The 13,454-nt window shown below is 42.6% G+C and overlaps 1 protein-coding gene across 2 annotated transcripts in view; it reads left to right on the top strand.

The window, feature by feature from the left end:
• The window catches only part of gse1b (Gse1 coiled-coil protein b), a 163,825-nt gene that overhangs the window by 92,235 nt on the left and 58,136 nt on the right, over positions 1 to 13,454 (top strand). The window contains exon 1 of one of the 2 annotated variants that reach the window (XM_067487021.1): positions 11,357 to 11,971. The exons of the other annotated variant lie outside the window; for it this stretch is intronic. Coding sequence (XP_067343122.1) covers positions 11,935 to 11,971 — 37 coding nt within the window. The 5' untranslated portion in view covers positions 11,357 to 11,934. Of the gene's footprint in view, positions 1 to 11,356; positions 11,972 to 13,454 lie in introns of those variants that run through there. 2 annotated transcript variants of the gene reach the window in all.

Raw genomic sequence — 13,454 nt, 5'->3', positions numbered from 1 at the left:
AAGCAAAACTACTCACATCACTACCGATATATGGATCTACCGATATATAGTGTGTGTCTGGGTGTGTAATATGCGATCTTTGCCACTTTAAACAGTTGTGTTCCAACATTAAATAAAATGAAAATGGCAATGAGACAAGGAGAGGAGGACATGAAAGAAAGGAATTAGGGAGGACGGGAAGTGGTAAGATTAGAACAGTGATGTGATGGGAGGATTATAGAGGGAAAGACAACCATTTTCAGCCCTGTATGAAGAAAATAACAGGGGAGGGAGCAGAGTCCAGGGGAGGAAAGATGTGGATAAGGGGGAAAAGAAGTGCAAACAAGGGGGGAAGAAAGGCCAGCATAACACAGAGGTGTATGTTTGAGCACTATTGTAAATGTAAACGACTTGCATTTAGATCAAATGCTTTGTGCTTCAGGTCAGGTAATATTCAAAATCCCAGCTTCTTGACCATACATGATCTGCCTTGCTTCCCTTGATACCTCAAGGGAGCTCACCACCATGACTCGCTCCCGTTCTCAACCCAGTTTCTGCATTTGAGACACTGAAGCATCACACAGAGGTGCCACTATCTAAACAGCTGAAATGCTGTGAGACACTAAATTGTTTTCATCTTGCAGGCAGAGAAAAGAGAGTGAGAGCAATCAGTCTCTTTCACTCTCAGACACACACACACACAGACATAAGGAGGGGATGATGCATTTAAAATCTAACCACAGATAACTCCACCCAACCAGTCCCTTGTGTGTGTTTGTGTGTTCACTGTGTGTACATATGTATGTGTGTGTTTGAATGTATAAAGGAGCATCCTTCTGCTTTGGCAGAGGATCACAGAGTGTTAATTCAGTTGTTATCCATGTTTGAAAATGGAGTTGGCTGCAGTGTCTGAGCTGTGGTTGCCCATGTGTGTGGGTTTTGTGTGTGTGTGTGTGTGTGTGTGTGTGTGTGTGTGTGTTTGTATGCATGTGGGTGTTTGGCTTCAGACTGTAAGGTTGCTGTGGGTCCACACTGGTGTACTTGGGGCGGGAATGTGATTGGTGGAGACATTGGGCCAAAGGCCGCCCAGGCCACTGACTGCCACTTGGTACAGTGCCCCGACTAAACATTGGCCAAATCTGCAGAGATTCACCCCCTTTCTCTCTCTGTGCTGCTGCTGTTGTATCTCCTACATTTTGGCATTTCTTGTTTGTCCTTTTATAGAACTAAAGGAATAATGCAGCCTCCATGTATGTACCTATACAGTTTCCTCTTAACCTCTTGAACCTAATAAGTCTTTTGTATATTCCTTATCAGTGGCAATGATCCTGCTCTCATCAAGGAGGGCCCTACCACTTATGAACTGTGATGCAATAGATACTACGCAGATACAGTTTCAAGTTATTTGATTCTCGTCTTAATTACATGTTTACTTTTTGCCTTCAAGTGCCCTCGTAAACCAGCAGCCTGTTATTTGCGTTCATTACCCAACATGGGGGAGTTAACAGCATCACTCGTCACCAGGGAGAAACAACTAAATCTGTGTTATTGAGCTCTGAATGGAAGGAGAGAAAGGCAGAAGGACAGGAGAAACAGTGGAGGAGTGGAAACAAAGAGGCATAGCTAGAGAAGTGAAAAAAGGAGAGGGAGAGATGATTAATCCAATCAAGCCTCTTAGTGTTTCATCAATAGGCATTGTTCTAAGATGGCTGCCGCTCCCCTGCTCAGGCAGTGGGCTGCGGCTAGGCTAACACTTGAGCTAATCCCAGAATAATACAGAGACGAGGGCAACGCTGAGGACGGGGCCTGTGCCAGCAGATTAGTACAAGCAAAGGATTCACTCACATACACACACACACACACTGGGCACTGAATAGAGAGACTGTCACTGATTGAGTGAGGTGCCTATTGGATTGTATGGCTCACAGTTTTATCCTGTGTGAATGTGTGTTGCTGGTACTGTTATGGAGTGTGGTAGAGCTGAACTGAGCTGCTGAGGATTCACGGACTATAGCAGTCTGAGGCTAGAGAGGTCATGTGTGTATATTTGTCTATGTTCTTTGATGCATGTGTGTGAGAGTCTTTGATGCTTCTTACGTGAGTCACCCTTTGCCATTTAAACAAGGCCCCAGTGCACAAAAGGGATTTTCAAAGAGAGTGTGTTGTTGAAAAAGTAGACATTTAGGACATGCTGCCTTTTACATGTGATTTCCAAACTGCGAGCCTATTCAGGAATGCTGTTCATTCAATAGATACAGGGGGCACAAGATTCCTTCTGCCTCATCTTCCTGTACTCTTCCTTCAACATTTTCCTTTTTTTTCATCTTCCTGTGTTATCTACCCGCCTCTGTCCCCCTGTCGATCTCTCTCCCTGCCCCCCCCCTCCTCCCTGCAGCATTTTCTGAAATGACAGGAGGGTGTTTTTCCTTTGTTGGGGAGCTGCTTGCACATTCTCTCCTCTGTTGACAGGTAAAAGACATGAAAGATACTAAAAGACTGAGCATGATGGAATCCTCTGGGGAGGAAGGAGGAGGAAGACGAAGGAGAGGCAGAGGGAAGGGAGGACTGATAGAGTGGAAGAGTGGGAGGGGGACGCCAAAGGGAACTGAAAGATGAAGTGCTGGAGCTTGGTTAAAAGTGAAGTATTTAGAAAGAGAAAAAGAAGGATTGAGTCTCGGGGAGGAGGAAAAGGTAGGGTATGAAGGAGAAGGGGAGGAGGGTTTGTGACCTCGGGTAAGTCTCTTCGACTGTGTGCTGATGCGTGAAACCTGAGCACACGCAGTATTAGCACGCCTCACTTACTGAACACAGCAGAGGCCTGACACAGGGCAAGGCAGCCTTCTTATATACACACCAGCTTTCCAACATACATGCATTGCAGGCACACATGTTGGCACATTTAATGATGCACTTACCCACAGCCACAATACTAACACACACACACACACACACAAAGCTGCAGCCTTGTTGTAGGATAGTGTGTTAAATCCAGAAGCACAATGGTGAGTGGAGAAGGTCAGCTCAGGCCCTCCAACAGGCCCTGAGGTGCTGGTGCTCCGCTGCCCCTTCAGCTGTTCTCTGCTGCCTCAGTATGTGTACAGCTTGTGTGTTCGCTTGGCGGTTGGCCAGTGCAGCCTGTGTTTGTGGCCTCATACGGTTGTGTGATTCACAACACGCCTAAGGCAGGTCGAACCGTAATCCAGCTTTCTCTTTCTCTCTCTCCCTGTTTCTCTCCTTTCTATCTCTTGCTCTTCTTTCTTCCTTCTCATGTGCAAGTTAATGGGTTAACCATCTCTGTCCAATAAGCAGGGATAATTGAGACAAACAAGCCAATGAGGAAATGTCACAGGAGAGCACAAGTCAAGTGAAAAACACACTGCCAGCAGCTCGTTGTGTGTGCTTGTAGTGTGTAGATGCAGTCTTATGTGTGTTCATGCACGTAATTAAATATTAAGTCATGTACATTGGATTGTGTGTGATATTAGCACATATGTACAGAAACATGCATGTGTATACGTGCTTTTGTGTGTGCTTGTGAGATCCCACCCTGTCAGCCTGTTGTCAGCTTCTTTGTGGCGTGTTGCTGTAAAGCAGGATTCTCCTGCTGTGTCTGCTCTCTAGGTTCCCTGGTCTACGTTTGCAAACCATACACCTGCCCCTGGGCAATTTCACAGACACACACCCAAATATGACAAGCGAACGCACGCACACACACACACACACACACACACACACACACACACACACACACACACACACACACAAAACAGAAGAATACACAGCACACATGCACACACATATTTGTTAATCAAATGAGCAGCACTTTTAAAGATTGGCTCCCTCCTTTCTCCCTGGTTCACTGCTTCATCTGTGGTTCTCTGCTCTTCTGTCTAATAACAACGGGACTCACTAAAAGGCAGCAGATCTGATGTGTTTGATATGGAGGCAGATGAAGGGTTGGAAGATGCAGGTAAGAGAGCTGAGTGACTATAAAAAGCCTCATCAGAGCAGAGACATGTAGCGCCATGCATTCCCTCGGCAGAGAACAGGGACGCTTCTGTTGTCTGTGCTAGAAAGCAGGTGTGCCACAAGGCATTGTGGGAGGGATATGATATGACGGCACATCAGTTTGTCAGCTTTGGCCAGCTCCCCCCACCTGGCACCCTTAAGAGTGTGTGTGAATGTCTTTCACAATACGGGCTAGAAGAAATTTAAAGGGGAAATCCACTTCAAATCAGGAGAGACAGTATTCTGATGTTCAAGCTTGATTTGTGAACATTAAAAACTGAATCTCAAAGTGTATAAATGCAGATACCAAGAAGATCCTGAAGATGTCATCAAGAGAAATTCTGGAAAATGTTCACAGGACTATCCACACTTCACAACTCATCCATTTTAATGAGTAACTTCGGGTGTAAGCGTTGTTTTTTTACAGTAAAACCAAAAACACCTGCCAGTTGAATGAAGTGTTAGTTTGTTTCTGATTCAATGCACTTCAGTTCTTCAGCCATGTGCCAAATACTGTGGGCATTTAGAAATGTTTAAACAGATCTTTAGAAAGTGTCAGCTCAGGTGGAGCAGGTTTAGGTGTATATAATGGTTATAACACTAAATCCTCGCTGACGTCTTAGTAAAATGTAACTAGACCCGTGTGGACTGTTGCTTTGCTAACACCTGTTTACCTGGCACAAAATCAGTAGCTTTTTAAATCGCTACCGTGTTAAGCTACATTTGGTTCTGCTGAGCAGAAATCAAAGTTGTATGTATGTAAAAGTCTGGCAGTCAAGGTCACCATTTGCTTCATATCCTATACTTTGGAACTTTTTAAGTAATAAACATTCAAATTTGACCCTCTCATGCAGACCAACAGGTTCTACAACAGTTTTTTAGTTTTTTTTTTTCTGCCGCTGGTTTTATTGGTTTTAGTTTTTAGTTTATTTTAATGTTTTTGTTATTTCATTTTAATCTATAGGATTATTTGTTTTTATTTTCATTCAACAAATGCAGGATAGGAGCACACACAAAGTGAAATGCTACAGGACATAAATAACCTCTTGTGCTCTCCAAAACTGGACTAATAACTTTATTTGAACAGTTAGTTTTGAAACACACTCACTTTGGTTTTATTTTAGTATTCATAGTGAATTTAGTTTAATTTTACATTTTGTATTTTTGATTTACGTTACAGTTGTGGTTTTATTTTCAGTGCTTGACTGTAGACTGAGGTGTTTATCTTCACTTTCTTTTACCACCACAGTAGGGCAGGATCAGCGCCACCAAAGTTTCATCAGTTGTTAGATGAGAACCTGCAATTCTTTTGTTCTTTGTTTTTTAGGTTTTTTGTTTCCTTGTCATGCCATATTATTTATCTGTTTCCCTGCCAGCAATGCATGAAAAAAAAAAAAACATGTAAAAAAACATGGATCTTTTTAAGGATTAAAAATTTTTTGACTTTCTTTCTCCAATGACAAATCATACTACTTTTGTCTAGTGTTCATCAACTGCCCATTGTTTGGCAGTTCTTGTTTGATTTCAAGGTCAGGTCATTTCTGCTCTTGGTGAAGGAAAAGACAGACATATTATGCATGTGCATGTGCATGTGCACACCTTTGCTGTCACATCAAGGTGTAACTGCACTGAGCGACAGGGCCAGCATCAGAGATGAGTGTCTGAAGTGTTGAGGAGGATGTGTGACAGGTGCTTTGGGTGGGTGTGTGCCGCTGTGGGCTAATTTCTTGTAGCCGCCGCTGAGGTGTGTGAATAAGCTGTAACCATATTAGCTGATAAGTGATGAGAAGTGGATTTGGAGAGCAGGTGGTTTTCATCCAATGACTGAGCAAATGTTTACTTTTACTCCTGCTTGGCTTCATCTTTGAAATATAGGATGTTCTTAAAAGCTGTTTTTACCTGTAATTACCTAAGTTCATCCAGCAGTCAGTTTGTTGTTGCTGAAAAATGTGCGCTCTGATTGTAAGTAGTGTCAGCCATCCTTCAAATTTAGAGTTAAGGAACACCCAACAATTACTTCTGCTGTCTTCTGACATGTGTTTCCACACTGTGCAAATTACGCCACAAAAAATAAAACGGACTAAGATTTTGGTTCACTGTAAGTCTCTAAAAGAGATTTACTGCTCCTTTTTGCAGAGATTCTCCTAATATCTCATACTTGATTGGACACCTTTCTTTAAAAACATATTTCCTCATTTGCAAATTGTATAATGTATATATCTCTACCGCATCTTCCTATGCACTTAAATCTCTTTAAAAAAGAGAAAAAAATCCTTTCTGCTCTTTCTCGCACTTGCATCTCACGAACTGGGAACACTTTTCTGATAGGACTTTGCTTTGATGTTTTCTCCTTACTTAGATTTTTGCTGCCTTGTCAGTCATTTGTAAGTCGCTTTGAAAAAAAGCGTCTGCTAAATGTAAATGTATATTTATGGTGGACAACCTTATCTAAAATACATTTCTCCAAAGTAAATGTTCCATTAGATTAAGATGTGGTTATAGCACACTGTTTGGCAAATTTACATTGTAACAACATTATTCAGTTAACCTTTAAAACTTGTAAATAAGCATCTGGTTTTTTTACTCTAGATCTTTTATTGTGGGATTTTCTTGACTGTCCCCTGTCTGTACAGTACATGGAAACCTATCTACTGTCTAAAGACAAATCTCTGGCAGTTGTTAAAGTATTGGCAAACATTTCTGTAAGAGATATGCAAGAGACATGCAATGCTTTTACTCACAGCTTTGTTTTTTTTTCTTTGTTTCTTTTATGCAAACCATCCTCTTCCTTCATGACTGTTAAACACTTCATCTTTGATCCTGACCCCACACTTCATAGGTAAGTGATTAAACTTGTGTACTCACACACACTCACACATGCATGCACATTGCTCAGTTCTGTGCCTGTGATCTGAAGGCGTTTGCATGGTGCTGTTGAAATTCTTAGCAAGGCCACACTCCTGGATAATGTTGCTAAGAAACAGGAGTGTGTTAAAGTGTGCAACTGACCTTGGTTACTGTCCTGTTGACACTGAGGTGAGGAGCTGTGATTACACTGTAAACACTGCTGAATATCACTTGGATACAAAGTATTGTGTGGCTTTCTCTTGGCTGTAAAGCAGAATGTAATATCTTTTAGAATGCAGCATCTTTATATGAGAGCTTTCAGTATTGTTGAAGCAAAGCGAGTGTGGCTTTGTGCATGTGTGTGTGTGTGTGTGTGTGTGTGTGTATGCATACATTTGCCTTGCACGTGTGTGTGGTGCTCAGCTGGCCAGGCGAGAGTTGTGTAATTGCAGGGTTATTGCTGCTGAGCCTGATGGGTAATGACACATTTGCAAATTAATTCTCAGTGCTAGGCTGTGATTAGCATACGGAGAGAAGCATCTCGCACACAAAGGCCGATACACACATGCTCACACACACTTCACAGGCTTCTAATCACCAGTTAGAGGTCAGGTTAAATGGCCGCGCATAGCGGTGGAGTGGGTGCAGGTCCCTGCAAATAGGGGTGAGCAAAGGATGAGGAGGTATTATATCTCATCATATCTGATGTGTGTTGACACACCTAAGTCCAGACTTTTATCTTTTAAGTAACTCATTCAAACTCTTCAATGCAAAAAGCCTCCCTTTATTTCACAGGGTGGTTGGTCTCTGTGTATGTACATCGGTAGGACCGATGATGATCATCATTAATGGACTTACAGCTAAGTGTCATGATGTGATCTTATTAACATTTAAGGATTTTTCTCATCCAGGTCATCAACACTGAAACAAAATTAGTAGTGGAACATTTTGTTTTGTCAATGCATAATGTAGTGTCCGTGATTTAATTTCAAACAAAATTTAGCCTGAAGAACAATTTGAAATACTTAGACTATAAATGGACTGTATGCATAGTTAAATGAAAACTGAACTTAGTCCAGACGGATCAGAGGATGTAGGATATGTTCTGATGGCTTTGAAAAAGAGGCCCTATCTGTTTAAAATTTTGACCTAATGCTGTTAATTATTTAATTCTGCTAAATATATCAGTTTTGTGTCATAATATTGTCATTTAAAAGAATAATTCCTCTGAAAAATATAAAATACTATAAAAAAGCTATGTTAGTTTTGGGAATTTAAAAGGAAGAACTGACCTGTTTTGTGTGAGTCGATGCACACTTCTAGGGGCTGTGTGTGCTGGAGAAAGATTATACTGATGCCTTATCTTCACTTTTCCACTTTTATAGAAGAACAACATAAACAATGCGCATGCGCACACAGGCACACACAGAGCAAGAGAGTGATTATTTTTTCGGGGGGGTGGCGGGGGTATATGGAAGACAGTTGCATAGAAGGTTGAGAGGAAGTGGGTATATGAGGTTGTGTGTGTATGTGTAAGGGCGGTATCTATCTTGTTTTCTCTTCCCCTTTCACATCCTATGTTTCAATAATTTTTTTCAAAACCCTCTTTCATTCTACTCTCCTCTGCTTCTCCATGTTACTTCTTGATCACTGTGTTTTCAGTCACACATGCTGCCTTGGTCCCAGGGAGCTTTTATAGCCATTCTGTGTGTGTGTGTGTGTGTGTGTGTGTGTGTGTGTGTGCGCACACACACACATTCCTTTATTTGTGGTGCACTTGTCAAATGTGAATCATTACACTACCTTAAATAACAGGGGACTCTAGCTATTCTCTAGCTTTGCCTACCCCTTAATGAGCAGCAAAATGTAATAGAGCTAACAGATGATCCTCTCCCTTAACTGTCAATGTTTCCTTCTATCACTGGTCTCATGGTTACATTTTAAGGCAGAGGTAACAAACGTGCGGCTCACTCAAAGACAAACAAGGATTTAGGGTGCATGGACAAAAACCAAAGCATACATTATCACGTTTGCTGATGCGATTGTTAAACCCCCTTTGTTTGTATTGTACTGTGATGTTATCTTCTGAATACGGTCTCCTAGTTTCTGTTACACCTATTGATATGAAACAAGATTTAATCTTTCTTTTCTCTACAAATGTGTGGTGTTTTACATGTCTCTGATAGGAAACATCTTAGGCTGTCAGAAATTGATGTGTATTGTTGTGCGATCAGCAGCATTTTGTTCTGAATAAGCAAATAAAGAATTATGCTGGATCCCCGAGAAATGGGAAACAAATTCATAGATGTGTGTGCATTGATAAAAGCATTACAGCCCCTTTTGTGATTGTTCTGCACTGTTCACTACTTTTTATTGAGTTTTTCTGAAAATCTGTTTAAAATGTGTGGGGTCTGGATGCAAGTAGCCTGTAGCGTGTGGGGAAAACAAATGGATTGTCTCGTCCTTTGGCTCCTCATCTTGTCCACCTAACGGAAATTGGATGCTGTATTTTTAGTTCTCTGTCTGTCTCTGTCTGTCAGTGTGTCATCAGACTCGGTGGTGTAGCACCTCAGGGGGACACATCACCTCTCCACCTGTCTCACAGGGTGCGAGACACTTCAACACCTGCAACACACACACACACACACACACACACACACACACACACACACACACACACACACACACACACACGCATCTGTCCATAAACATGGCACAAAAGCTGCCTTCCAGCAATGATAATGGGTATTGTTTACACACATTCAGCACTGTACGCAACGCAGCATGGAGGGTGTGTGAATGTGAACCTTATGCACAATCTTATGTCTTTATTTTATGGCTTACACACTTATGCATCGTTAATACATTATACTTGTCTTAATTAAACATCTACTTTTTTATCTATCTTTGTTTAATAGAAAGGCCTTTGTTCCCAGAATATCTTCATCACCCTCCTACTCTCTTTATCCCTCCTTTGTTTTTTCAATCTATACACTTGCTTTCTCCTTCGCTCTCTCCTTCTTCCTTCAATCATCAGTCCCTATTAGCGATTATTTGCCCTATTTGCCTGTGAGCATGCCTTTCATGCTCGCAGCTATTCTCACAGTGCTTGTTCTGCCCAGGGATATGTGTTAGGGAGTTTTGTTTCTATCCTCTCAACCCAAAGGTGTATCCATCAGTCTGTCCTCCTCCCTCTCACCCACTGTGAGTTTCATAGACTTGGTTTGAGAGCACGCCTGTGCTGCCTGTGAGTGATTTGGGATGTGGGAGGGGCCTCCTGCAGCACCTGCTGCTCGTTGAGAAGAGTGAGAATGATACTTTCATAGCGGGGTCTCCAAAAGTCTCCAACGAGTTTAGCGGCTTTTAGCTTGTCCCAATAGGGGTCGCCACAGCAGAACGTGTTCCGTGCATTGATTTAGTATGTATTTTTACGCCGGGTAACTAATCAAGTTTTCAAATTTATTAAACCTTTAGTGAGCTACTTGAAAAGTGGTCGCGAGATGTGCTGAAGACCCCTGTGCCAGACTATTTTCTTTTCATCTGTTCCTTTCTCTTTTTTTACTTTCTTTCATAATCTTGCCCCCCTGCCCTCTCCTGCTTTTTTAATTAATTTTTTTTCTTTGGTGTGGCATGGTTGTTACCCAGCAGTTAGTTAACTCCTCAACCCTATTGTCACCATCTCAGGCAGGTTTATGTGCAGAGCAGCGTAATACACTGAGTTTGTGCTTATTTCTGTGTGTGTGTGTGTGTGTGTGTGTGTGTGTGTGTGCTTTCGTGTTTGTGTGTACGCACGCATGCACAATGAAAAGAGAGAGAGAAAGAAGGGGAGAAAGTCTGCTGTCGGCACAGCATGGTGAGCAGTCTGTGCGCTACGCTGCACAAGCCAAGTTTCCTAGACGGACACACAAACGCACCCACACACTCGCAGACAGAGACAAGGACTTTCATTTTTAGAGAAGAGAATGGAGGCGGGGGATCTTTTATATTTTCCTCTTCCAAACACATAGCTGTTCTATTGTGAGCTGCCCTTGAAGACCCACAGAGCTCTCTCTCTGCACTCTCCACTGGTTGATGCTTTCCTACTGTCTGATATAGTGTGAACAGATGCTCCCTTGATAGTCGTTGGCCTCTCGCTGTCACTGGGGCTGTCCAATCAGCTGTCACCCTGACTCCCAATTTAACTGTGGCCACTCTCCTCCCCGGGTGAAGCATCAGCACTAACTGGTATTTCCATCTCTTCTCTACCCTTGCGTCTTCTATCTCTTTTCACTCTAACACCACCATCATACACACACACACACACACACACACTTTCTCTGTATCTGGCTGTGTTCTTGCCTGGAGGGAGTTCATTCAGCCCTCCTTCTCTTCTCCTTTTCTCCACCTCCTTCTCTCCGAATCGGCAGTGAAAGAGAGGGAGAAAAAGGGAGGGTGAGAATATGAGAGAGTGAGGGAGAGAGTGGCAGTAGAAGAGGAAGCAGAGCCCTCTCTCTACTGATCATCTTTCTTGGAGAGAGGGATAAAAGACAGTCTCAGGAATCAGTCCTTGCTCTCATCTGCAGGATTTACTCAGCCTATATTTTCTCCTCCCTCGTGCATCTTTTCACCTCTTCTTGGCATAGGACCACTCGCTTTTACATCTTTCTCTGGCTGCCCCGACTCTGTGTGTGTGTTTAAGAAAGAACTGGAAAAAGCGTGTTTCCCACTGCTGCTTGGAAACGGACAGCAAGTGTGTGACCCTTTGCCCAGGGGATCTGGGAAAGGAGCGAGGGGGTCGAGACCGGGGGCAAGCTCAGGGTTTGACCCTTTGCACTGCTCTGTCTGTGTGCATCCGTGTGGCTGTCTGTGTTTGTGTGTGTATGTGTGTGTGCCCATGTGTGTGTCCTAGCTGGCTGGGCGGTCCCAGCCTCACGCTTGGTTAGCGAGGACCATAGAGTGAGGATGACAGGCTGAGTCCCAGCCCAGCCTCCCCGCACACAGAGCCACGTTTCTGGTGGCTGAGAGGGCACAGCCCCTCTCTAGTTCAGTCATCCGGGACAGGACGCCTGCCTGCACGGTTGAAACAAGTTGCTCTCTCTTCATGACACTTAAATAGTAACCATGTTTGGACTAAAAGCACCACTTTACTACTTGCCAGGTAAGCTAATGGCAGTTGTGTGACATTTGCAAATTTATGTTTGTGTGTTTTGTGGTTAGATTAATTTTTTTATATGCATAGTGGTAAAGGCAGTGTATACATGCTGTGATTGTTTGTGCGTTTAGAGAAAGAGTTGATTCTAGAGTGGCTTTACTAGCATCAGGGTGATCAGGTAACAAGACATGACGTGACAGTGAGTATTTAGTTTTTTAAAATGATAACAGCAAGTAGAGGAGAGAAGCAAATATATGGCTTTGTATAGATGATCTACCAAACATTATGTATCTATGTGCCTTTGTGTCTGTTCTGGTGTCTGCACGCATGCATGCACACGTGCATGTTGGTTATGTGTGAGTGAAAAAGAGTGAGTACTAGAGCGGCGTGAGGTTACCGCCGGTCAGCGCTTAAGTGCGTCTCACGGCTCGCTGGGCACTGATTGTGGAGCGAACAGCCAAGAGAGGGAAGTGAGAGAGGAGGAGAGAATGACTGACAGAGGTAGAAAGGCAGAATGAGAGAAAAGCAAGTGCAGTGTTTTTGTTTCTGGGCTTTATTTCTTTTATTTATGAGTTTTCATGCATGTTTTTCTGTGCTACTCGGTTGTTCAACAGTCACACTGTACACTTAGACACCTCAGAAGTAGACAAAAATGTATGCATTATCCCGGGTACAATTTATGCAGTACCAGCTGTTTCATTCTTCTGATAACATTGATCACAAAGCAGATTGCTGTTTACATCTTAAAATTTTGTAAATCTCTACAAAGGTGCTTGTCCTCCGGTGCGCTTTCATTTTTGTGACTGTTGTCTTGCTACAGCAAAAGGGGTACACTTCAGCGATACTTTGCAGAGTTAAATTATTTATGTGCTTTAGGGTGAGGTTGAGTGTGCAGTTAGACCATAACCAAAGCCACTTTAGTTTTGCCCTCATAATTTACTCTAGATGCTCACAGCCTGTTATTATAGACCTCTCTCCCAGCTGCCCTGTTATGCCAGTTTATTATCGGGGATGTTTTACTGTGACACTTTTTCCTCACAGTACCACCAATGTCAAATATTACGTGGCTTCCTGTACACAGGTACAAATGTACAGAGTGTATTATAGTTGGGGACTTGAGCTGTCCAGATAAAATGAAGAGCCAAACGTTTATAGTATTCCATACCGTTTTGCATTTTTGAATATGCTCTCTTGTACATTTGTACAGTTCAGGCATCTTAGAAGCAAAAACACCCCAAAGTTAGTAGTTTCAGATTAGTGGTAGAACGTGGCTCGATTTTAAAGGTTGTTACGTTGAATGGCTTAATTTTATTTTTGATCTGCAACTGATATAACAACTCACATAGAAGTGTATCATTCACGTTTGCTCTGTTAAATGAATTTTCATAGGACTATGATTTTTAGATGTGTACCTGTGAAACCAGTTGGTCTTGTGGCTGGCAATTGCCACAAACCAAATAAACAGACTTAAAAAAGCTAGTGTCATTTC

Source organism: Channa argus, chromosome 2 (genome assembly GCF_033026475.1).
Source record: "Channa argus isolate prfri chromosome 2, Channa argus male v1.0, whole genome shotgun sequence".
Taxonomy (NCBI): domain Eukaryota; kingdom Metazoa; phylum Chordata; class Actinopteri; order Anabantiformes; family Channidae; genus Channa; species Channa argus.
Note: the sequence above shows the minus strand (reverse complement) of the source record. Positions and strands in the feature narration are given on the sequence as shown.